Genomic DNA, 22,991 nt, shown 5'->3' with positions numbered 1-22,991 from the left:
TAACCCCAAAAATCATAAAAAAGAAGAAAACAGTAATTAAGGAAATAGAAATTTCTAAACTCTCTTGTGCGGACGTCCAGGCTTGAATCTCCCAGCTACTGAATGAATGTTCTCTTTCTTCTCCTCTCTCTTTTATATTTGTCAAGAGGTCGGCTAGTTCATAAAGTCGGTGGAGAAGAGCTCTTTACATAGCAGTCATGAGTTGGAGTGGAAGTTTTACGCATTCACTACCTTTGAATTTACACTGACATGCTTGGTGGGGCCATGCTTGGTATAACTTGACAAATCTAGTCTGTTCATTGGATTGTTCATGGAAAACTGGTCGAACAAGACCGTTTTTCTTCTGTTTTGGTGCAGCCCACCAGACTTTCTGTGCTACCATTCATTCTCTGTCAGATGGTTGGGATCATCCCAGCAGTTTTCTCTCAGAACTTTGACACATAGGCCCTAGTAATATGGTCTCCTTGATTCTAAATGACGGTCCAGATCAAGCTGATGGGTGAGGGGTGGGCCCCACTGCATGAAACCGGCGTCTGATTGTGAAACAGAGCCGCCGCAAGTCGCTATCACATTTGGTGGAGCTCACGATCGATGTCAGGTGGAAAATCCACGTCGTCCATTGAGGTCTATTCAAAAAACCATTTGGATATGGTCGTTTTTGGATTGAATTCGGTGTGGCCCATGAGATTATCTACTCTGCCGTCCATCTTGCATTTGAACGGTAATCTGCCTGTCCGTACGTTCATGGGTCCAAAAGGACACATAGGTGACGGTTATAGACATCCGTTGGACACAATGGAAGGATCTTATCATCAGAATGCATGATAGGTGGGGCTCACAAGCCAAAAACGGTCGGCGTGCGTTAGACGCTGTGGCCTTTCTTGATTTGGAAGAAGAGAGTCGGTCAGCCCTTTTGTTTGACCGGACTCTCTGTCTGGTGCACATCCTGTGTACGTGTAACATCTGTATATGTAATGTACATGTGGGGTCCATCATAATTTATCTTGGGAATCCGTTCCGTTCATCCACTTCCCCATCTATTTTAAATGGTTGAGTCCAAAATTGAGGCATATCCAGATTTCAAGTGGGCCCCAGATCAGAGTTTTATGGGCTGATCTGTCCGTTGGGCCACTTCCACAAGGATCTAATGACTGAAATTTGACGTGTACGGTTAATTTGGGGTCCTCAGGCCAAATATAAAGTTTTAAGCTAAATAGATGGTGAGAACCTTGTGATCTTGCATTCATTTTCAGATCATGGGGATATCATGCACGATCCAAGGATCGTGCATTGCATCATACGTATCTGCGGGCGGAGTATTCAATCATATCCTCTTATGTTAGTTTCTAAGTTCAGCCCACGTTTCCCCCTAGCCTCGGCTCGGACCTTCTGGCAGATAAGGTCTCAATCAGAGTGGTTATAAACCTTCGTCGAACAATGTCCGTACTTATAGTCTGAGTCGAGCTGGTAGTCATCCGCCCGATCGAGTCAGCATGACGTTAGGCCTACCATTAAAAAAATCATTGGGTCCACCATGATGTTTATACACTATTCATACGGTTTACAAGGTCATTCTTACTATGATGAAATAAAAATACAAAAAATAACTTGATTCAAAACGGTGTATATATGTTCAATGCATATATTACAGTGTACTTGAGTTTTGGATTTATGTAAGTTTTAGCCGATGTCTCAACATGGTATCAAAAATTAGATGGATTTGGCAGATTTCCCCCAAACGCCACCAAGCTTGCATGTACAAGGAGTCCCCGCAAAAGGCTTTGGCAGACATTGCGTCCTCGAAATTATGAAATACTTTAAGGAGGAGGACATTTATGGGCCAACGTGTCTCCTGAGCTGATAGGACACTTGTCATGAATCCTAACAATTCACCAGGTAGGGTGCACAGTCAGCCAGCCATGAAAATAATGTTGGTCCACCGATTATACGATAAAACACCTCTGGTGATCCAGTTTCAGCGTTCTGGTAAAAGTTCAGTGGCATGTCCTGATGAATGGCCAGGATCTCTGACACGTGTTCCACCCACACATTAGAAAGCCCATTGAATCACAACTCATTTCTCGCTGGAAAATACAAACTGTTTGCTCACTGTGCGGAGAGAGGAAAGCCGGGAGACTCTGGCAGAATGTGACAGGTGATGCGCAGGCACTCAGAAAATTACTGAGGAATTATATACTTGTCAAGCAAGAAATTCAAGTTAAACTGTCCAAATTTAAATATACCACGAACTAAGTATTACACTTATTTGATCGTATCATATCAGATTTGTCGACATTTATTGGACGGTTAAAAACGAAAGTCATCCAATGGTCCTATTTCCACAAGCATGTGTTATTGAATCAGAGGTCAGCCTTGTTCAACCAATCTGATCTCGTCCATGTGACTTATAGATACAATACTTTCCACAATTCAGTCGGTTTAACTTGAGTCCATGCCACGCGTAGAATTTCTGAATACACGCGTATCAAGCGGCACACGAAACTGGAGTATCATATAACACTCTGAGAAAAAAAGAAAAAGAAAACCCGGGTATATAAATATATTCAAAACCTCAGGTCGCGGATCATTTAAATTCGTCGGACGACAGGTGCCCAAGCCAGCCTCATAAATGGCGGGCAACACCACTACAGTACTCCCGCAGTAGATCCAATCCCATTAAAAGCACATTTCCATTTCTACCCCTCTCTTTCATTTCTCTTCTTCCAATCTCGATCTCAGCTGCCCCATCACAAAATTTCAAAATTCCATGACTACCCCTCGCCCACCCCACGAGACGTGGGACGGCATGCTCCCGGGCCCACCGAGCCGCAGCAACGGCGGATGCGCGGACTGCAGTCCGTCGGGCCTCCTGGCGTACGGCTCCGGCAGCAGCGTCGTCATTGTCGACACCCGGTCGATGCAGCTCGTGTCCGCCATCCCGATGCCGGCCCCGTCCCCGAACTCCCTTGCGCCCTTCGTCACCTCCGTGCGGTGGACCCCACAGCCCCTCTGCCGCGACCTTCTCACCTACGAGCCATCCAATTCCCACCTCCGCCTCGCGGTCGGTGATCGCCAGGGCCGCATCGCTCTCCTTGACTTTCGCGCCGGCCACGTTGTGCTCTGGTTCGACTTCGAACACCCCGACCGCTCGTCCAAGCTCGGCGTCCAGGATCTGTGCTGGGGCCGCTCCGAGTCCTGGCTCCTCGCGTCCCTCAGTGGGCCATCCCTCCTCGCTCTCTGGAATGCGTCCACCGGCCGCTGCATCTGGAAGTACGATGCCTCCCCCGAGTACTTCTCTTGCATCCGCCGCGATCCCTTCGATTCTCGGCACCTGTGTGCCGTTGGCCTCAGAGGCTTCCTCCTCTCCGTTAAGATCCTGGGCGAAAGGGGCGAAGACGATGTCGTAATTATGGAGCAGCAGATCCCTGTCGGCGACTACACTGCGGAGTTGCAGAAGCTTGAGAAGGAAGCTGCTGCGGCTCCATTCTCACCTGCGCTGGCCGTGTTCCCGCTTTTCTTCGTGAAATTGGGGTTCTCGCCTCACTGGAAGAATATTATATATGTGAGTTTCCCCAAGGAGCTGGTCGTGTTCGATCTGCAGTATGGGGCGGCACTGTCCTCGACCACGCCTCCACGTGGGTGCGGGAAGTTCGTGGATGTCATGCCGGATCTGGACAACGATCTGATCTACTGCGCTCACCTTGATGGGAAGCTGACAGCCTGGAAACGGAAAGAGTAAGGCTGTCTGACCTGCGACTCGTTCCTGAATTGATGGATGTCTGTTCATGGTACTACCTGTTGCAATTGTGTTGTTTTTCGTATTTTATGAATCTGAACCCTCTCAACTCGTACAATTGAAATCACGAGGCCTGCTGGATCTATGCAATGTAACTCTTGGATTTCTTCCAAGAATGATGCTAGATGTGCATTTCTTATGTGGGTGCACCTGCATTTAGTATGGTTTGATTGAAGACGATCAGCAGGATGTTGGTTTAGTTAGATGTGGAAGTTATTTCTGTGAGGTATCATACAATGCTCAGGTGAGGGTTTGTAAGTTTGTACAGTACATTGGCATTTTGAGCCTGTGCAAGTGGGGTCCATGAATCAGTGATCCGAGCTGTTGATTTGATGGGCATGACTGCAGATGGACCATGCCCCAAGAGTTCCCGAATTGGTAGATCTTGCGTAGTAAATGCTTTGCTTTGTTCAGTTGAAAGTTGATCATTGCTGCATATTCTGTCATAACAGTCAGTTATCAGGTCATTGGTTAGGATTTTCTCACTTTGAATACTTTTGGTAAATGGAACGTCCACAGTGGGACGTACAATTTCAGCTGTTTGGATCACAGAACCATGGGCGCACTTGTAAAAACACAAAACCAAGTGTATCGTACAGACTCTTGTACCGAGCATTGTACGCTACCTCCATTTCTATAAGCTGCTTTGAATCCAAGTTTGGTTGGGGTTGATGGACTTGAATTACATCTTGCCATAAATGTGTTTACGGTTGAACTGATTGGTTTATTCTGTTTCTGTAGTGTAGATCCTCCAGGAATCTGGATCGCCCAACTTGGATTATTTTGTCAAATACTTGTAGAAGGATAGGGTATCCCCCATCTTCAAGACTCAAACTCTATATCTACCTGGCCAAAAAACTCTTAAGAGTCCAGAGTCTAAGCCTACTAATTTTTAGGACATGTTTGGAACTGCGCAAATTGCAATAGTGTCCTATTTAAACAGCACCAACCATTCGTTTGAAATGGCCTTAATTGTTTGGAAAGTGCGGAAACCCCTCGTTGAGCAGAGAGATCTGTTAAACTGGCTCGAAATGGCAAGCCAGCTCAATTTGGCAAAGAGATGAATTGAGGACAATGGCCATCGTGCTCAGTGCAAATATCTGCACTTCCAAAAGCAGCCTTAGATTTGAAGTAAATAATAACGAGAGGGCTATGAGCCCAACTTATGAAGTTGATGCGGAAACATTTCAACATTGTAACAGATCCTTGCCAGACATGGTAACATAGGCGGAGAGGCTTATTAGAGGCATGTCCATGGTATCCACTTAAATTTAATTGTAAGAGACTGAAGCACCCCTGTTCTGAACTGTCTGGTCAAGGGTTCGAGTACCCATAGGTGGTGAAATTCCACTACGGTGTGAGTTTGTGGCGGTGCGTGTGTAAAAAAAAAAAAAAGTTACTACTGATCAGAACCCAATAACCAGTGCTAAAGCCTCAATGGCATCCATCACGGGAGAGAGCTAGGAAACAATTTCTGACTTTTTTGGTTGATAAGTGGTTTGTGGGGTTGGAAAGTAGTTTGCGGGCTAGGAGTTTGACAAACACAATAATAGCCTTTCAGGATGTCCATAGTGATTGCCAGAGATGATCTCACTGGGGATCCAAAACTCATCAATAGACCTTTTATATGGAGATCATACATGTAAGTATGTTTGTAGTGCCAAAGTCTTAGTAGTATTGTGTTTGGAGATGAGAAGGCTTCTATAGGCAAAGCATCAAATGTCACAGAGGAACCAGTTTACGATAATAGGGAAGTTCTAGGGGCGGCGTTGATGATGATCTTAAGGAATAGATTTGAGATTCTGGACCTGTTGAAGTTTGGAATAGACTCAACATGTTTGCAGTGCGAAAGGAGTTTGAGCTTCAGATCTAGGAGAATGGAAGTAGGTCATCAATGCAGAGCAAGTTGATCATTCGTAGAACTTCTTTTCTTTATTTGTTTTAACTAAACAATTGCAGATGACCAACTTGAAGAGAGGTCTGATATAATTCCATTACATGAAGACCTCCAGCAATGTCTCTGTGGCAATTGCATGAACTGAATCTACAGTTCTATGGGATTATGTATCATATATCTCTCTAGGATCCTTTTTAGCAAGTCTACATAGATCGTTTATTTATTTTTTCTTCTTTTGAAGGGTTCCAAAAATTTTATTGCAAAAAGTAGTATGGCAAGGAGTCCATCCAGAAAGGCTTAATGGGCTTACGAAAGACTGCTCCTATCCCCAATATAATACCCCATGCCCTCACCAGGCCCTTGGCTTTGAGAAAGATTGCAGCAGGCTGATTTTTGGAGTTGTTGAAGGTTCAATTAATGCGCTCTACCCACACCAACAACAACACAACAAGCATGAATGAACCCCATAGCTCCTCTTGCACCCCATACCTGAGCCATACCAAACATGACCTCTCCACAAATTGTCACGTGACCCATTTTACCATGAACAATGAGAGGGCTCTCCCCACTATACAGATTGAGCAAATGGGTAATGCATGAATAGATGGAAGTAAAATTGCACGGTAATCTAATATGATACCATGACACGCCGAAGCTTGCGGAGCTTAGAATTATGGCTTGGGGGGTGTTGGCATTGATTTCTTCACATCCTCCAATTACTGTTGTGGGTCTAAAATTTATGGAGAAAAAGAGCTCTGAGCTGAATTTGTAGACAAGGAAGGATACTCGGTGACTAATGTTCTAAACAAATAGCAGAGATGAGTTGTAGAATCAGGTTAGAGAGGAGGAAGGGAAGATCTCATTGGGGGGAAAAATAAAATAAAATCTTTGAGATCTAGAGGCCAGTTTCTCCAATGAGGTACATACTGTGTTGGGTCAGCCCAGGACTCATTGGGTTGGCCAAGTCGATCAAGAAATACTCTTTTTATTTTTTATTTTTTAAATATTTTTATTGTAAAATAAATAATAAAAATGTAAGATAAAAAATTAGAATGTTATAATCTGTGGGATTTTTGTGGCATTGGTCCAACATGGTAAAGCCCGCAATATCAACAATTTGGATCATTGAACCATTGGCCCCAATTATACAAAATTACAAATCATGAAAAAAATCTGAAAACTTTTGGTATTTCTAAAAAAAGAAACTTTAGGTAAATATAGTTTGTTGTAGAATTTAAAATAAGAGAGTCCAATATTTCATATATCTCTCTAGGATCCTTTTTAGCAAGTCTACATAGATCGTTTCTTTATTTATTTTTCTTTTGAAGGTTTAAAATTTTATTGCAAAAAGTAGTATGGCAAGGAGTCCATCCAGAAAGGCTTAATGGGCTTACGAAAGACTGCTCCTATCCCCAATATAATACCCCATGCCCTCACCAGGCCCTTGGCTTTGAGAAAGATTGCAGTAGGCTGATTTTTGGAGTTGTTGAAGGTTCAATTAATGCGCTCTACCCCCACCAACGACGACACAACAAGCATGAATGAACCCCATAGCTCCTCTTGCACCCCATACCTGAGCCATACCAAACATGACCTCTCCACAAATTGTCACGTGACCCATTTTACCATGAACAATGAGAGGGCTCTCCCCACTATACAGATTGAGCAAATGGGTAATGCATGAATAGATGGAAGTAAAATTGCACGGTAATCTAATATGATACCATGACACGCCGAAGCTTGCGGAGCTTAGAATTATGGTTTAGGGTTGATGGTTTGAGTAGGACCACTTAAAATTATTTACCGATTAATCCAATTAAGTGAGTCCTAGAACATTGACCACAAAGGTACAACTATATGAGTAAGGAGTCTATGATGTGAGACATGAAAATACCAGTTGAGTGTGCTCTCAATTAAGTGCCTACCATACAATCTATTTCATGTATTCATATAGTATAAACAAATCATTCATAAGCATAAATAGAATTGTATCCACATAAACAATCGCAAACACAAGGATGTATAATGGTTCGGCTAAATGCTTACTCCCAGTGGACGCACTTAAACTCGAGTGTATTGGATTTCACTATCTCAATTGGTTTTCCATATGTTCACTAAAAAACTTTACCATGGTTTCAATAGGTTCACCACAAACCCACGCGAATGTACCTGTGTCGGTGGCGGTCCTACACAAGGATCTATACATATGCACATATGTTAGTGGCTTCCGCGGAGACTTACAAAAGTTTTCTATAGGCTAACCAATAACCTATGTGGTCCTACACAAGGACCTACGTATACTCACGCCAGATGCGATTCTATACAAGGACCTACACATATACACCTGTGTCAGTGATGGTCCTTCACAAGCATACGCACCCGTGTTGGTGGCTCACTTGAAGACTTCAAGGGTTTTCTATAGGCTAACCAATAACCTTCAATTAGTCCTACACAAGAACTAATCTACGTACACTCCTGTCGGAGACGGTCCTACACAAGGACCTATTCGAGTTTGGGTTGCAAACTCTATGGACTCTCAAATTAAACTCTTACTAGTTTGGATGAGCCCCGTTGATAGCGCTTTATTGAGATGCTTGATCAATCTTGATGTGGCTTCTCTTTTGCTCTCCCGATCTTTGATGCAGATCTTCTCAGCTTCTACGATTGGCTCCTTGCTTTGATCTTCCTATTGAGAGTGCCAATGAATGGGAGAGTGGGTTGGTTGAATCTCCTACAAATAACTGGGCTGTTGCTTCCAATTTAGGGATTCAGCTAGATGGGCATTTTAGAGGATGATAGACAAGTGGTTTACTTATGGGATAGTGTCTAATCTCTATATAATGTAAGATATCATGTTCATCTTCAAATGAAGCTTGGAATGCTCATTAAAGTGATGAATCACAAAGAAGATGATATGAATCTCTTTGGGTGATAGCCTAGGAGAAAAGGGAAAGAGTGGGATATACTAGGGCTTCTAAATCACAAAAAAATCCATTTAGCAAAGGTCCAAGTGCCTCTTTTATAGAGAAAAAGTTCCAACGGACACTTAACGACTAGTTCGATCGAACTTTCTATTCAATCGACAGTTTTCAGAAATCTGTTGATTATGATTTTCGGTTTTCAACAGATCTGAACCCCTACGAGCCTAGCTTATCATGTTCATTTTAAGACTAAGACTTGGGATGATCAAATAAGGATTTTCCTATGGGAGAATGGATCATCTAGATGTAGGTTATTTTTGGAACTTAAAGGGGTCTAGGGCTAGTTTCACCATAGCACCTCAATTTACCCGTGTCTTCAAGCCTTGATGCTGTAAGTCTTTAAGTATTTAGTCTTCCAGTGTCTTCCAATGGGGGCTCAACTGACTCAAGATACACTAGCACACGTCATTGACAAACTGAGGTACTAACAGGAACATTAATTTCGTCTCATGAAGGCAAAGAAGACACCCATTGACTGATACAAGGCCTCTTCTTTCGTGAGCACCTTGCTTTTAGCCACAAGCCAGGGGGTCCAAATCCAGCTAAAAGGGTCTGCTGGCATGTGGTTCCATTGCCCAGCCAAGACAAGGTAAAAGGACTTGAAAACCAGCCCCAAATATCTGCTTTCCAAACAACCTGTTGGGTCCCTCCAAGTTCAACCTCAAACGCTGAAGTAAACTGACGAGGCTAGTCGCTTCTTCTTTCTCCTTGTCATTAAGATCTCTTTGAAACTGTGGACCAAACCGCATTGCCCCTCACACTTGAAATGAAACTGGAAATTGGGCCATTCTTCTCCACCGCCAGCCTAGATGATGAAGGAAATGCAAGGGACAAAGATCCCTCCCTAGACCAAATATCCACCCAAAATCTAACCCTCGATCCTTCCCCTGCTCTAAGGATAAATCTCTTTTTGAATGAGATAATTCCATTAATTCATGTCTATGAGGAGTTTTTGTGGAGGAAATAAAACAAAGAAAATTTCTGAAGTTTTGAACCTGTGACCTGTTTGTGCAAGGGCGAGAAGTTCTTGTGGTGGTTCGATGCCACTTGTGGGCTGAGGATTTGTAAGATCCAATTTCTAGCCTAGTTATCCTGCACATATCTTTGCTGTTTTCTCAGTAGTCAACTGTTACAGGAGAGATTAACAGTTCCTCGATGATGATGTGGGTCCATATCTGATGCATGTCTGGATCCATATTTATACATCTGGTTGTGTGAGATCAACTTTTAGATTTTCCTTGGTTATGAATTCGTCTTTTGTTTTCATTCTCAACCATGATCAACTCCATTTCCAACCAGCTGATAACCTTTGATCAGTGATTTAGTAGTTTTTACCAATCTCTGATCATGCTTGCTCAAAAGAAAAAGAAGAAGATCACGATCATGATCAACTATGTCCTGGTTATTTTACAGCAACTCATCAAACTCTTCTGTACCGTACTGCCATGGGAGTTGGGAATCCATATTTTTCTGGTTACTTTTTGTTTCGGTTTCATCTTTGTGTTTAATGTCTAGAAGAGTCGTTTGGCTAGCCGTTACTTGTTAGCCACTTTTACTAGTTTGTTTCAGTTTCATCTTTGCGTTTAATCTCCAAAGACTAATTTGGCTAGTTGTTACTCGTTAACTGCTTTTGAGTGGTTTTCACCTGCCACTTTGTTGGGCTTGCAGAATTTATTTATAATAGAGATTGCTTGATTCATTCCTAAACTATATGTAAACTCCAGAATTGTGTAGATTTTGGGTTAATTGGATAAAATATTCCACATGATTAAAAGAGTGTCAGATATGCAAGCAGCAATACTTTGTTAGGACCATTCTCTTCTTCACATTGTTGCATCGAATAATTGAAGCATAAAATGGAGCTTTTTGCCTTCTTTATTTGAAGTGGAGCTTTTTTAATGGAAAAAGTCATGAGAGTAGATGGCTTTAAATCTACAGAGTCCTGTTTCTTGGATATGTTGTTGTTTTGGGGTCCTGTCTAGCATGTTTGTTAACAAGTTCAGAAGACCTAGGATCATCCTTCACTGGGATCGTTTTGTGTGCTACATCTGAAATTTTTGTGGTTTTGATTGGTTCGATTGGAAAGATGAATACAGGCAAACCAGTAAGTTTCATATGGTAAACTGGTTATTATGATGTTCTCGTATCACTATTGTTAGCCTGGAACCCCCCCAACCCCCCCCCCCTCTCTCTCTAAATGTGGAAATTTGGAATTCGCATTTTTGTTGATTTACCTTTTCACAACAAGTTTCTTCTCTGATGCATATATTATTGGAAGCTGCTTAAGGCACGACTTTTTTTCTGGACTTCAGGGGATGTACTTATTGGCTTATTATCGCAGAGGAGAACAGGTGCACATGCTGTGTACAATGGAAGAGTTAATGCCGTCTATTGGGACCACTGTTCCTTCTCCTACTGTTCTTGCTGTCGTCCCATGCCAATCGGAATCTGCTCTTCAAAATGTTAGTAGCAATTATTCTGATGTACCCCATACTTCTTCTCCATATGCTGTAAATTATGCTACTCCAGATTTCTCCTGTGAGCCACTTGTTGTTTCCGAAGCATATTTGATCTCCATTTCTGATGATGGGAAGATATGGAATTGGCTCATAACTGCTGAAGGGGCTAGAGATGTTAAAAAGACTACGTCAGATTTGACCATGCTTGCTGATGTTGGCCAATTGAGAATTCCAGATTCACATGGTGAATCAGCAGATACTTCTGTTGATGGATCTGCACTGAGTGTTGTTGAAGAGTCTGAGCCTGTGAATCGCAATGTTAGCTGCCCATCAAGCTCAACCTTTACCAAATCAGAGTTGTCATTGAAGGTTGGTAAATTGGACTTTATTTTAGATTATTGTGGCATGCAATTGGCATTGACTTTTTGTTGGTGGTTTTTTCAATTTTTCATTCATGTTTAAGATACACACAACCAAATTCCTCTCTGAAATCATTTGAGCATAGATCTCGAGTTGTCAAGGACTTAGAATGATTGCCAGTATTTTTGTAAAAATACCTTCTTCTTCTTCTTCTTTTTTTTTCTTGTGGGTGGGTGGAACCAAATTTCACTTGTAGCTGCCTGGTTTTACATGTAGATAGGGGTGGGAAGGGGCCAGTTGAGTCAAAGCACATGTTGCATGATCAAACATATTTTGTAGGGTTACTTCCATCTTAAACTATTTTGGTGTGTTTGTTGCTTTTGGCTAAAGTATCATCAGCATCCACATCTAAGCTTTATCCTAACTAATTCAGTTTGGCTAACAAATCCTGTTTCACCATTCCACTCTATGAAGGACCATATCCTCAGTTAGACCCTTTTCTTACTACATCCACCCATGTCATTTTGGTCCTTCTCCTTGCCCTTTTAGAGCCTTCAACTTGAACCAACTCACTCCTACCCGTTGAAGTTCTTGCCCTCCATTGCACATGGCCAAACCATCCAAGTCTTATTTCTTTCACATACAAGAACAATTTAATTGGATCAGCTTGAGGGACCATGTGACTGGTTTCGAGGCACTGGCAGGTCTTGTTTAAATCAGACCTCGTGGATACTATCCAGATTAGTTTGAATCTGGTATGGATGACTCGTTTAATTATCTTAATTGTAACGATGTACCCATTACCTTCCTGTTATTCTTCTCTCTAAAACTTAGTTTTTTGGGACTATTAAGGGCTTTACAGGGCTGAAAGTTACTGAAAATGGAATGTTAAAGAAAACTCAGAAGTATCCCTTCTCAGGAATGGTGATTAGAAGAGGAGAGAGAGAGAGTCGCTTCTCAGGAATGGTGATTAGAAGAGGAGGGAGGGAGGGAGGGAGAGAGATTCCCTTCTTACAGGGCTGAAAGTTACTGAAAATGGAATGTTAAAGAAAACTCAGAAGTATCCCTTCTCAGGAATGGTGATTGGAAGAGGAGAGAGAGAGAGTCCCTTCTCAGGAATGGTGATTAGAAGAGGGGAGAGAGAGAGAGAGAGAGAGAGAGAGGCGGTGCAGACCACCATTTTTTAACCATGAATCTGCCATTTTAACCAGACTGGATAGACCACTGGTTTCTTGACAATTGACTGAATTCAGTGTCTAGAACATTGACTTTTATAGCTTTGATGCCTTTCAAAAAAAGAAAAAAAATGAGAAAAAAAGGACTTTTATAGCTTTGATGATAATGGTTATGTTGGTTTTCTATTTGCCCACTAGGTTGGAGCCGACTTATAGTTTGTCGTGGGTGGATATAAATTTTGATAGGTAACTGAAATTTTATTAAGAAGCCACCAAAAGATGGAGAAGAATACACAAGAAATTTAAGAAAAAAACCACTGGAAGATATCAGCAGACAAAGTTGATTTAACATATACAGCCAATGTCAAAGTGCAATGGCTGTTTACCCATAGGTGGTGAAATTCCACTAGCGTGAGTGTGTTTTTTTTAAAAAAAAAAAAAAAAAAAAGCCCTCCAAATGTGCCAAAATATAACCATTGCTACAAGGCGCCAAACAACTTGTCTGTCTCTACTCACCACACCTCCATGCCAGGCCCACAAGGGGTGATTGACCGACTTGGGCATCACCTAGGACATGGAATAAGTTGAGGAAATGCTCCCAAACTTTTAAAGCAAAATGGCAGTGTATAAAATGATGATATATCGATTCCGCATCCCTCATACACATCAAACAAATGTTTAGAAGGATAAGGGATCTCCTCTGCAGGTTATCTATAGTTAATAATCTTTTTCTTCCCATAAGCCAAATAGAGGCCGCAATTCTTGGAGGGGCTCCATAATACCACTGAAGGAAAGGGAAGGAAGAAGGCAATGACGACATAGAGATCAAGCTATGGAACAAGCATACTAAGAAAGATCCGGAACTATGAACTCTCCAAACCATCTTATCATCGTCATGAAATGAGGGTGCATAGGGCCTCAGGAGGTTAAGCAAACAAAGGAGCTTATCAAATTCACCATCTGATAGATTGCGCCAGCAAGGAGGAGACCAAACAATTGTCCCACCAACTAGAGAGAAGCAACAAACCATTGTTATGAATCGATCCAGAGCAAGAGAAGCCAAACTTGGAAAGAGATCTTGTAGAGGCCTATCCCCACACCAAATATCTACCCATAATCAAATAAGATTCCCCTTTCCAAGAGAAAAGGAGATTCCTTTGCGAAACAAGAGCTTGGTAGACGTGATAACTTTCCAAACATTTGAGGTGTGATAGAGAGAGTTTTTATGCTCCAGCCTCCAGTCACCCTTTGGAGTGCCATATTTGGAAATGAGAATCTCCCTCCATAGCTTACCTGCTTCAAATCCGAATCTCCAGTGCCACTTCCCAATAAGGGTGACATTCATAGGACGTAAACATTTCGGCCTGACTCTTCCTTCACTAATCAGTTTGTAGCTTCGTCACATTTGAGCAAGTGAAAACTTTCCTCTCTCCTCATTCCCTTTCCATAGGAAATCTCATCTCATCTTATCAAGCTTATTTATCACTAATTTCGGGCATTTGAAGGGAGACATAAATATACCGGCATATTGGAGAAGGCTATTTTGATAAGTGTCAGCCGGCCACCCAATGAGAGATATTGACGCTTCCTACTGGATACATTCCTCTCGATTCTTTCGATAACCCTGTCCCAAAGATGCTTTGTCAGTTTACCAATACAAAGGGGCAAACTAAGATAGAAGGAAGGGAAGGAACCTCTCTTGTACCCAAAGACATTTGCCATATGAGTAAGATCTCCCTGATTGATATGAATTCCCAACATTTCACTTTTAGAAGCTTTAATATTTAGAGCGGAGACCACTTTGAAGCATGCTATAATTTTCCGAAGGTTGTTGACTGTTGTCGTACTTGCATCACAAAAGAGGATTCTATCATCCATGTATTGAAGATGAGTAATCTACACCCCTACCTCCACCATCTTGAAACCATTGATTAAGCCGTTTTCCTCGGCCTTATGGAGCATCCTACTAAAAGCGTCCCCAACTACGACAAAGAGATGAAGATAGGAGATCAACCTTTCGTATGCCGCGAAAGCTCCAAAAGAGATCGAAAGGCGACCCATTAATGAGGATGGGAAAAGATGAAGACTGAATGCAAGTTTGAATCGAAACAACTATTAAAATGAGCTGAAAAAATGGATGGCCAGCATGGATAACCCGCGCACATTTATAGTGGGCCACAGTACTACTCTCAACGGCCATAAGATCTGAACAATGATTACGAGTCACCTTGTCATTCTATGTAGGGATGAAATGTGGCCATAAATATGTATTTTTTTTAAATGCATTTACTTTTGCATGTCTTAATTATTATAAGCTTCCATTTGTTTTACATAAACTCATTTTGGTTATTATTTGAGTAATTTCTTACGACAACGCGTGCCTTTTGGCCCCCATTAAATAGAAACTTCTTATTTAATGCATTCTTTTTGTAATTTTTTCATTTCTAAATATGTAAATATGTGTATTTAGACATGTCATGAAGTTTCACTGAAAAATTCCACCATTTTCTCCATGTTTCCCCCTTTTTCCCTGCATTTCCAGTTATCGGCGATATTATCGGCGATAACGATATTATATCTTTATCTCTGGCCAGCGAAACTTGTAGCGATACCGACAACTCGAACACTGCATCCACCCATGTCATTTTGGTCCTTCTCCTTGCCCTTTTAGAGCCTTCAACTTGAACCAACTCACTCCTACCCGTTGAAGTTCTTGCCCTCCATTGCACATGGCCAAACCATCCAAGTCTTATTTCTTTCACATACAAGAACAATTTAATTGGATCAGCTTGAGGGACCATGTGACTGGTTTCGAGGCACTGGCAGGTCTTGTTTAAATCAGACCTCGTGGATACTATCCAGATTAGTTTGAATCTGGTATGGATGACTCGTTTAATTATCTTAATTGTAACGATGTACCCGTTACCTTCCTGTTATTCTTCTCTCTCTAAAACTTAGTTTTTTGGGACTATTAAGGGCTTTACAGGGCTGAAAGTTACTGAAAATGGAATGTTAAAGAAAACTCAGAAGTATCCCTTCTCAGGAATGGTGATTAGAAGAGGAGAGAGAGAGAGTCCCTTCTCAGGAATGGTGATTAGAAGAGGAGGGAGGGAGGGAGGGAGGGAGATTCCCTTCTTACAGGGCTGAAAGTTACTGAAAATGGAATGTTAAAGAAAACTCAGAAGTATCCCTTCTCAGGAATGGTGATTGGAAGAGGAGAGAGAGAGAGTCCCTTCTCAGGAATGGTGATTAGAAGAGGAGAGAGAGAGAGAGAGAGAGAGAGCTGGGGGGGCGGTGCAGACCACCATTTTTTAACCATGAATCTGCCATTTTAACCAGACTGGATAGACCACTGGTTTCTTGACAATTGACTGAATTCAGTGTCTAGAACATTGACTTTTATAGCTTTGATGCCTTTCAAAAAAAGAAAAAAAATGAGAAAAAAAGGACTTTTATAGCTTTGATGATAATGGTTATGTTAGTTTTCTATTTGCCCACTAGGTTGGAGCCGACTTATAGTTTGTCGTGGGTGGATATAAATTTTGATAGGTAACTGAAATTTTATTAAGAAGCCACCAAAAGATGGAGAAGAATACACAAGAAATTTAAGAAAAAAACCACTGGAAGATATCAGCAGACAAAGTTGATTTAACATATACAGCCAATGTCAAAGTGCAATGGCTGTTTACCCATAGGTGGTGAAATTCCACTAGCGTGAGTGTGTTTTTTAAAAAAAAAAAAAAAAAAAAAAGCCCTCCAAATGTGCCAAAATATAACCATTGCTACAAGGTGCCAAACAACTTGTCTGTCTCTACTCACCACACCTCCATGCCAGGCCCACAAGGGGTGATTGACCGACTTGGGCATCACCTAGGACATGGAATAAGTTGAGGAAATGCTCCCAAACTTTTAAAGCAAAATGGCAGTGTATAAAATGATGATATATCGATTCCGCATCCCTCATACACATCAAACAAATGTTTAGAAGGATAAGGGATCTCCTCAGCAGGTTATCTATAGTTAATAATCTTTTTCTTCCCATAAGCCAAATAGAGGCCGCAATTCTTGGAGGGGCTCCATAATACCACTGAAGGAAAGGGAAGGAAGAAGGCAATGACGACATAGAGATCAAGCTATGGAACAAGCATACTAAGAAAGATCCGGAACTATGAACTCTCCAAACCATCTTATCATCGTCATGAAATGAGGGTGCATAGGGCCTCAGGAGGTTAAGCAAACAAAGGAGCTTATCAAATTCACCATCTGATAGATTGCGCCAGCAAGGAGGAGACCAAACAATTGTCCCACCAACTAGAGAGAAGCAACAAACCATTGTTATGAATCGATCCAGAGCAAGAGAAGCCAAACTTGGAAAGAGATCTTGTAGAGGCCTATCCCCACACCAAATATCTACCCATAATCAAATAAGATTCCCCTTTCCAAGAGAAAAGGAGATTCCTTTGCGAAACAAGAGCTTGGTAGACGTGATAGCTTTCCAAACATTTGAGGCGTGATAGAGAGAGTTTTTATGCTCCAGCCTCCAGTCACCCTTTGGAGTGCCATATTTGGAAATGAGAATCTCCCTCCATAGCTTACCTGCTTCAAATCCGAATCTCCAGTGCCACTTCCCAATAAGGGTGACATTCATAGGACGTAAACATTTCGGCCTGACTCTTCCTTCACTAATCAGTTTGTAGCTTTGTCACATTTGAGCAAGTGAAACTTTCCTCTCTCCTCATTCCCTTTCCATAGGAAATCTCTTCTCATCTTATCAAGCTTATTTATCACTAATTTCGGGCATTTGAAGGGAGACATAAATATACCGGCATATTGGAGAAGGCTATTTTGATAAGTGTCAGCCGGCCACCCAATGAGAGATATTGACGCTTCCTACTGGATACATTCCTCTCGATTCTTTCGATAACCCTGTCCCAAAGATGCTTTGTCAGTTTACCAATACAAAGGGGCAAACTAAGATAGAAGGAAGGGAAGGAACCTCTCTTGTACCCAAAGACATTTGCCATATGAGTAAGATCTCCCTGATTGATATGAATTCCCAACATTTCACTTTTAGAAACTTTAATATTTAGAGCGGAGACCACTTCGAAGCATGCTATAATTTTCCGAAGGTTGTTGACTGTTGTCGTACTTGCATCACAAAAGAGGATTCTATCATCCATGTATTGAAGATGAGTAATCTACACCCCTACCTCCACCATCTTGAAACCATTGATGAAGCCGTTTTCCTCGGCCTTATGGAGCATCCTACTAAAAGCGTCCCCAACTACGACAAAGAGATGAAGATAGGAGATCAACCTTTCGTATGCCGCGAAAGCTCCAAAAGAGATCGAAAGGCGACCCATTAATGAGGATGGGAAAAGATGAAGACTGAATGCAAGTTTGAATCCATCCTCTCCACTTGTGACCGAAAGGCGATCCTAGAATCTACCTGCTTGCTAGAAAGGCGCCTTGATTTTCCAAGTTGATTTTTGGAACAACGTGTTTTAATCTTATGGTGAGAACTTCTGCTTGGATCTTATAGGCAGTGTTCGAAATATTGGTATCATGTTATGTATCACACCCTTGGGATACGGATACATATCGGTTATCGCATATGATATATCGGTTGTATCGCATAATGTATCGCTGTTGTTGGAAACATGAGTAAACATTGGGAAATTGGTTGAATTTTTCAATGAAACTTCAGTGATTGTTAAAAAAGACATCAATACACACTTATAAATCAAAACATTACAAAAAACAAGTGCACATAACAGGTTTTCTTTGTAGGGGTTCCTAATTTATGTGCCATCTAAGTAAATTGATGTAAGTATATTCAAACTCTATTCATATAATTTATAAATGTAAGAAGATGTGTGGAAACACAAGTAATACATTCAAAAGCAAAAGAAGAATTAATAGATCAGGTTATATACATGTTTAATTTTATGTTTGGACACAAAGATTGCAACTGATTTGCGAGAAATTGAGAAAATTGTTTTTTGTTTTTTGTTTTTTTTTTTCAATTTTCCATAACTCGGCCCATCTTTCCAAATCTCAAAATCGAAGCTCCCAATCCATGATTTTTCATGAAAAATCATGGATTTGTAACAATTTAACACTGATTTATAGAAAAAAGGATCGAAAATCGAAAATACTCGTCGGATCGAGCATGTGGGATATATGCCACTACTTTTGCGTTTCGTATCGCACAAGTGGAATACAAGATATATCGTGGGATATATCGGCCGATGTCGTCGATACTTAAAACATTGCTTATAAGGACTTCCAATAACGCTAATAGGTCTAAAATCTTTCAACATATCCGCCTCTTCAATCTTAGGAATATGGGCTATGAATGTGGCTCCAAGGTCCTTAAAGTGATGACTTTTGTTGAAAAATTCAAACATAAAGTCCACGACATCCTTCCTAAGTAACAGTAAAAACTTTTGAAAGAACAACATTGGGAAACCATTGGGCCGGGGGCCTTGTCTCCGCACATTGAGTTGAGAGCAAATTTAAACTCTTCTTTTGAAAAAGATTTCTTAAGAGAATTTGCATCTTCTGAAGATGAGTGGGGGAAGGTAAGATTATCTAGCCTTGGTCTCCTCCAATGATCGCAAGAGAGCAAACTTATAGAACCGGACCAAGGTGTTTCGTAGCAGTAACAGTGGGTGTAACAGTGCCCACCATTAAGGGTACGTTGAATCGGTGTAGTGGGCGATATGGGGGCGTAACAGGTGATATACCCCTGTATCAGTTTATATATATAAATTGCTCCAAAAAATCTGGAAAAATATTTAGAAAATCCAAAAAATTATAAATATTCCAAATATGCATTCATTTATAATTTTGAACATGTTTATGATAGTGTAACGGTCCAATCTTTGGTGAGAATGCTATATCAAGTTGTCTGATGGATTTACGAACCTGACATCGGGTTGTGAGAATGCTATTTAGTTAAATTTACTATAATGAATGTAATGGCAAAACATCTTATATTTTCAGGTTTTACTATTATTTATAAAATTGGTGCATTGCATAATTCGGGACTCGCATACATTTCATTAAAATGTATAGAGTTTATGGACTTTTGTATAGTATTATGTAATTAATATACCGAACAATTTTATATTATTTCCCCCCATAGATCTTAAGGAAAAAATAAAATTAAAATTAAATTGGGTTAAATAGTGTTGTCGGTTTGGGGCTGATTTGGGGACCATTCGATGCCCCAAACTAGCCTCAAATTAATGCAATTTATTGGCACTTATCCTACTAATGGATTGTGGACATTTATTAGACAGTGAAGAATGAAAAATATCAAATGGTCCTATTTTAAAGAACAAGTGTCTGCAAACTAAGGGTGAAAATTGTTCAAACAATTTAATTTTGGGATTGTGACTTAGCAACAATGGTCCCAAAATTTAATTGGTTAATTTTGAATTGATATATACCTCATGTACAAATTTTTAGGGCCTTTTATGTGGTGTCCACTCAATTATGTATTATATATCCATGTCATCCATCTGTTTTGGCAACTCATTTAAGGGCATGGTAAAAAATGAGGCAGATCCAGATCTCAGGTGGGCCAGGAGGGCCACCTCGATGTATTTGTATATCCATGCCATCAATCCGTTTTGCCAACTCATTTTAAGGCATGGTCCAAAAATTCAGGTAGATCTAAATCTTCGGTGGACCACTAGTGGGTATCCCCTTAAACGTGGGGCCCACCTCAATGCATTTGTTGTATATGCATGTGGTCCATCCTTTTTGCCAACTTATTTTAGGGCATGGTCCAAAAAATGAGGCTGATCCAAATCTCAGGTGGACCACATAGTAGGGATTAAATTCCCACTATTAAAAATTTCTTAGGACATTTTTTTTTTTTGGATCAAGCTGTTATTTGTGTTCTCCCTTCATCAAGGTCTATGTGACCTTATCAACAGGTTCGATGGAAAATAAACATTATAGTGGGCCCTAGGAAGATTTTAACGATGGGCATCCAATACCAACTGTGTGGTCCAATTGAGATTTGGATCCCTTCATTTCAGGGACTGTGCCCAAAAATGAACCTGAAAACTGATGGATGGCATGGATATATTACACATAAATCAAGGTGGGCCCCACGCAAAAAAACAGTGCAAGTGCATTGCACCGCAGAGCATTTTAAACAAAGGTGTGTACAGCCACGCAGTCCATTCATTTTTTCTGAGAAAGAGGGAAACTGAAAAGAAAAGAGAGACAGCCATGCAGTCCATTCATTTTTTTCTGAGAGAGAGGGAAACTGAAAGAGAGGGGGGGACTAGAAGAAGAAGAGCAACAGCAACAGCCCAAGAAGAATAAGAAGAGAAAAGAAGAAGGAATGGTTTTTTTTTTTTCTTCTTCTTCTTTTTTCCCCTTTTCTTTAGGGTTATTGTACGTAACAGCTTTTACGGTACTGTAACGGCCGTTACAAACCCAAAAAATATACTGATTTTGAGTGCCTTGAACTGGACAATGGAGTAACATATTTGGGCTTTTTTTGTGTCGCAGGTATATGTTGTTTGTTCTAATTAGTCAATTTTCCCTTTTGTTTCTCTTATTTAAGGCTGTGGATTACTACAGATCAGACACTGTTCATGATGAGCACTGCCACTTCTCTTTGTTTCTGTTTGCTTGTTATTATCTTATCTACTTCCATCAACTCTTAGTTTTTCATGGGTATTAAAATGTCATATCACTCATGCAGATCAGCTTGGTTGGCCAGCTTCATTTACTTTCTTCAACTGTGACAATGCTAGCTGTACCATCTCCTTCTTTAACTGCTACTTTGGCTCGTAAGTCCTGCAACTGTCGTTCATTTTGCATTGCAATGGTTTGATGCTTTTGGCAGATTTCAAATGCAATATACAGGTCAATTAAATTTCTCCACGTGCTAATTTGAGTGGAATGGTTCTATATGAAGGTGGGGGCAACAATCCTGCAGTTGCAGTTCCACTGGTTGCATTAGGAACACAAAGTGGAACCATTGATGTCATTGATGTTTCTGCCAATGCAGTTGCGGCAAGCTTTTCTGTTCACAGTAGCATTATTCGGGGATTAAGATGGCTTGGAAATTCTCGGCTGGTATCATTTTCATATGTTCAGGTACATAAAGTTAGACTCTGATTGTTTATTTCTATGAGCACATTTGCCATTCTTCTTTTCATTGTTAACTTTTGAGGCCCAATCCCTCTCTCTGGTTTTTTTATTGGATAAACGGAAATGCACAGACAAGCAGTAGGACACTGCTAGAAAATGCCCATCATCTATTGTCTACGATGACCACAGTAGACTAACCCGATTTGCACCATCTTTAGCTGATTGGTCTGCTTCAGAGTTAGCCTGTATAGGAACACATGAAAAGGAAATAGCATGACCAAGACACACCTCTCGAGCTTCATCAATTATATCCCTGTGGAAAAGCAGACACCTCTCCCTTGATTAAAGCAGCCTTTTGAACCTCCTGCTATATTATTTTTCATTGTCTAAGTGCCTCAAGGCAATGCTGTCGAAGATTAAAAAAGTAAAAATTGAGAAGGGATTTCCTTTGGAATGAAGTAGTGTTTAAAGAAAAAAAAAAAACTGATTTCATTTGCTCGACTAGAATAGTATGTCATCCTATCAAAGAAGGTGGAGTGGATATCAGACATTTGGAGAATATGAATGTTGCCCTTTTGGGCAAGTGGATATGGAGATTTGGGTATGAAGGCGATAGCTTATGGTGCTCCATCATAGTAGGCAAATATGGGACCTCGACCTTTGGTTGGGAATCCAAACAATCTTCTCTGTATAGAGCCTCGTTCCTTTGGAAATCAATTATGCATTTGGAGCACAAGGTGTGGGATGGCATTGGTTTTTCTTTGGAAAGCGGGACTAGAATCTACTTTTGGGACGTCCTCTGGTTAGGGGAGAGTCTATTGAGATCTATCTTCAATCTCGCTACTCTTTGCCCTTCGAACAACATATCTGTGGAGAAGTGTTTTTTGGGATGCAGTGTAGAGGGGGTTTGGATCCCTCCTTGTAGGCGTGATCTGAATGATATTGAGTTGGAGGAGCTATCCCAACTCCTCACTTGCCTTCAAGGGATTGTGCCAAATCTGGGAGCCTTGGACTCTAAGCGATGGCTAAGAGAGAAACCAGGCTCCTTTTTAGTCAATATGTTACATGACTCCATTCCCTGTAAGAGACCAGTCATGATCGGTAGTCTGTGGTCATGTCTGGTCGTATGGTGCTCCGTCGAAGGTAGCCACTTTAGCGTGGTTAGTGGACCGCAATAGAGTTCTGACTGTCTACAATCTA

At 41.0% G+C, this 22,991-nt stretch overlaps 1 protein-coding gene across 3 annotated transcripts in view; it reads left to right on the top strand.

The window, feature by feature from the left end:
- Positions 1–2,552: 2,552 nt before the first annotated feature.
- Positions 2,553–22,991, top strand: part of LOC131223110 (uncharacterized) — a 59,076-nt gene continuing 38,637 nt past the window's right edge. For all 3 annotated transcript variants that reach the window (XR_009160294.1, XM_058218420.1, XM_058218419.1), the window contains exons 1-4: positions 2,553–3,735; positions 11,016–11,502; positions 21,400–21,487; positions 21,616–21,797. Coding sequence is in view for 2 of the 3 variants with exons in the window: in XM_058218420.1 (XP_058074403.1) it covers positions 2,768–3,735; positions 11,016–11,502; positions 21,400–21,487; positions 21,616–21,797 (1,725 nt within the window). In the remaining variant the exon portion in view is untranslated. The remainder of the gene's footprint in view (positions 3,736–11,015; positions 11,503–21,399; positions 21,488–21,615; positions 21,798–22,991) is intronic.

Source organism: Magnolia sinica, chromosome 13, assembly GCF_029962835.1.
Source record: "Magnolia sinica isolate HGM2019 chromosome 13, MsV1, whole genome shotgun sequence".
Taxonomy (NCBI): Eukaryota; Viridiplantae; Streptophyta; class Magnoliopsida; order Magnoliales; family Magnoliaceae; genus Magnolia; species Magnolia sinica.
Note: the sequence above shows the minus strand (reverse complement) of the source record. Positions and strands in the feature narration are given on the sequence as shown.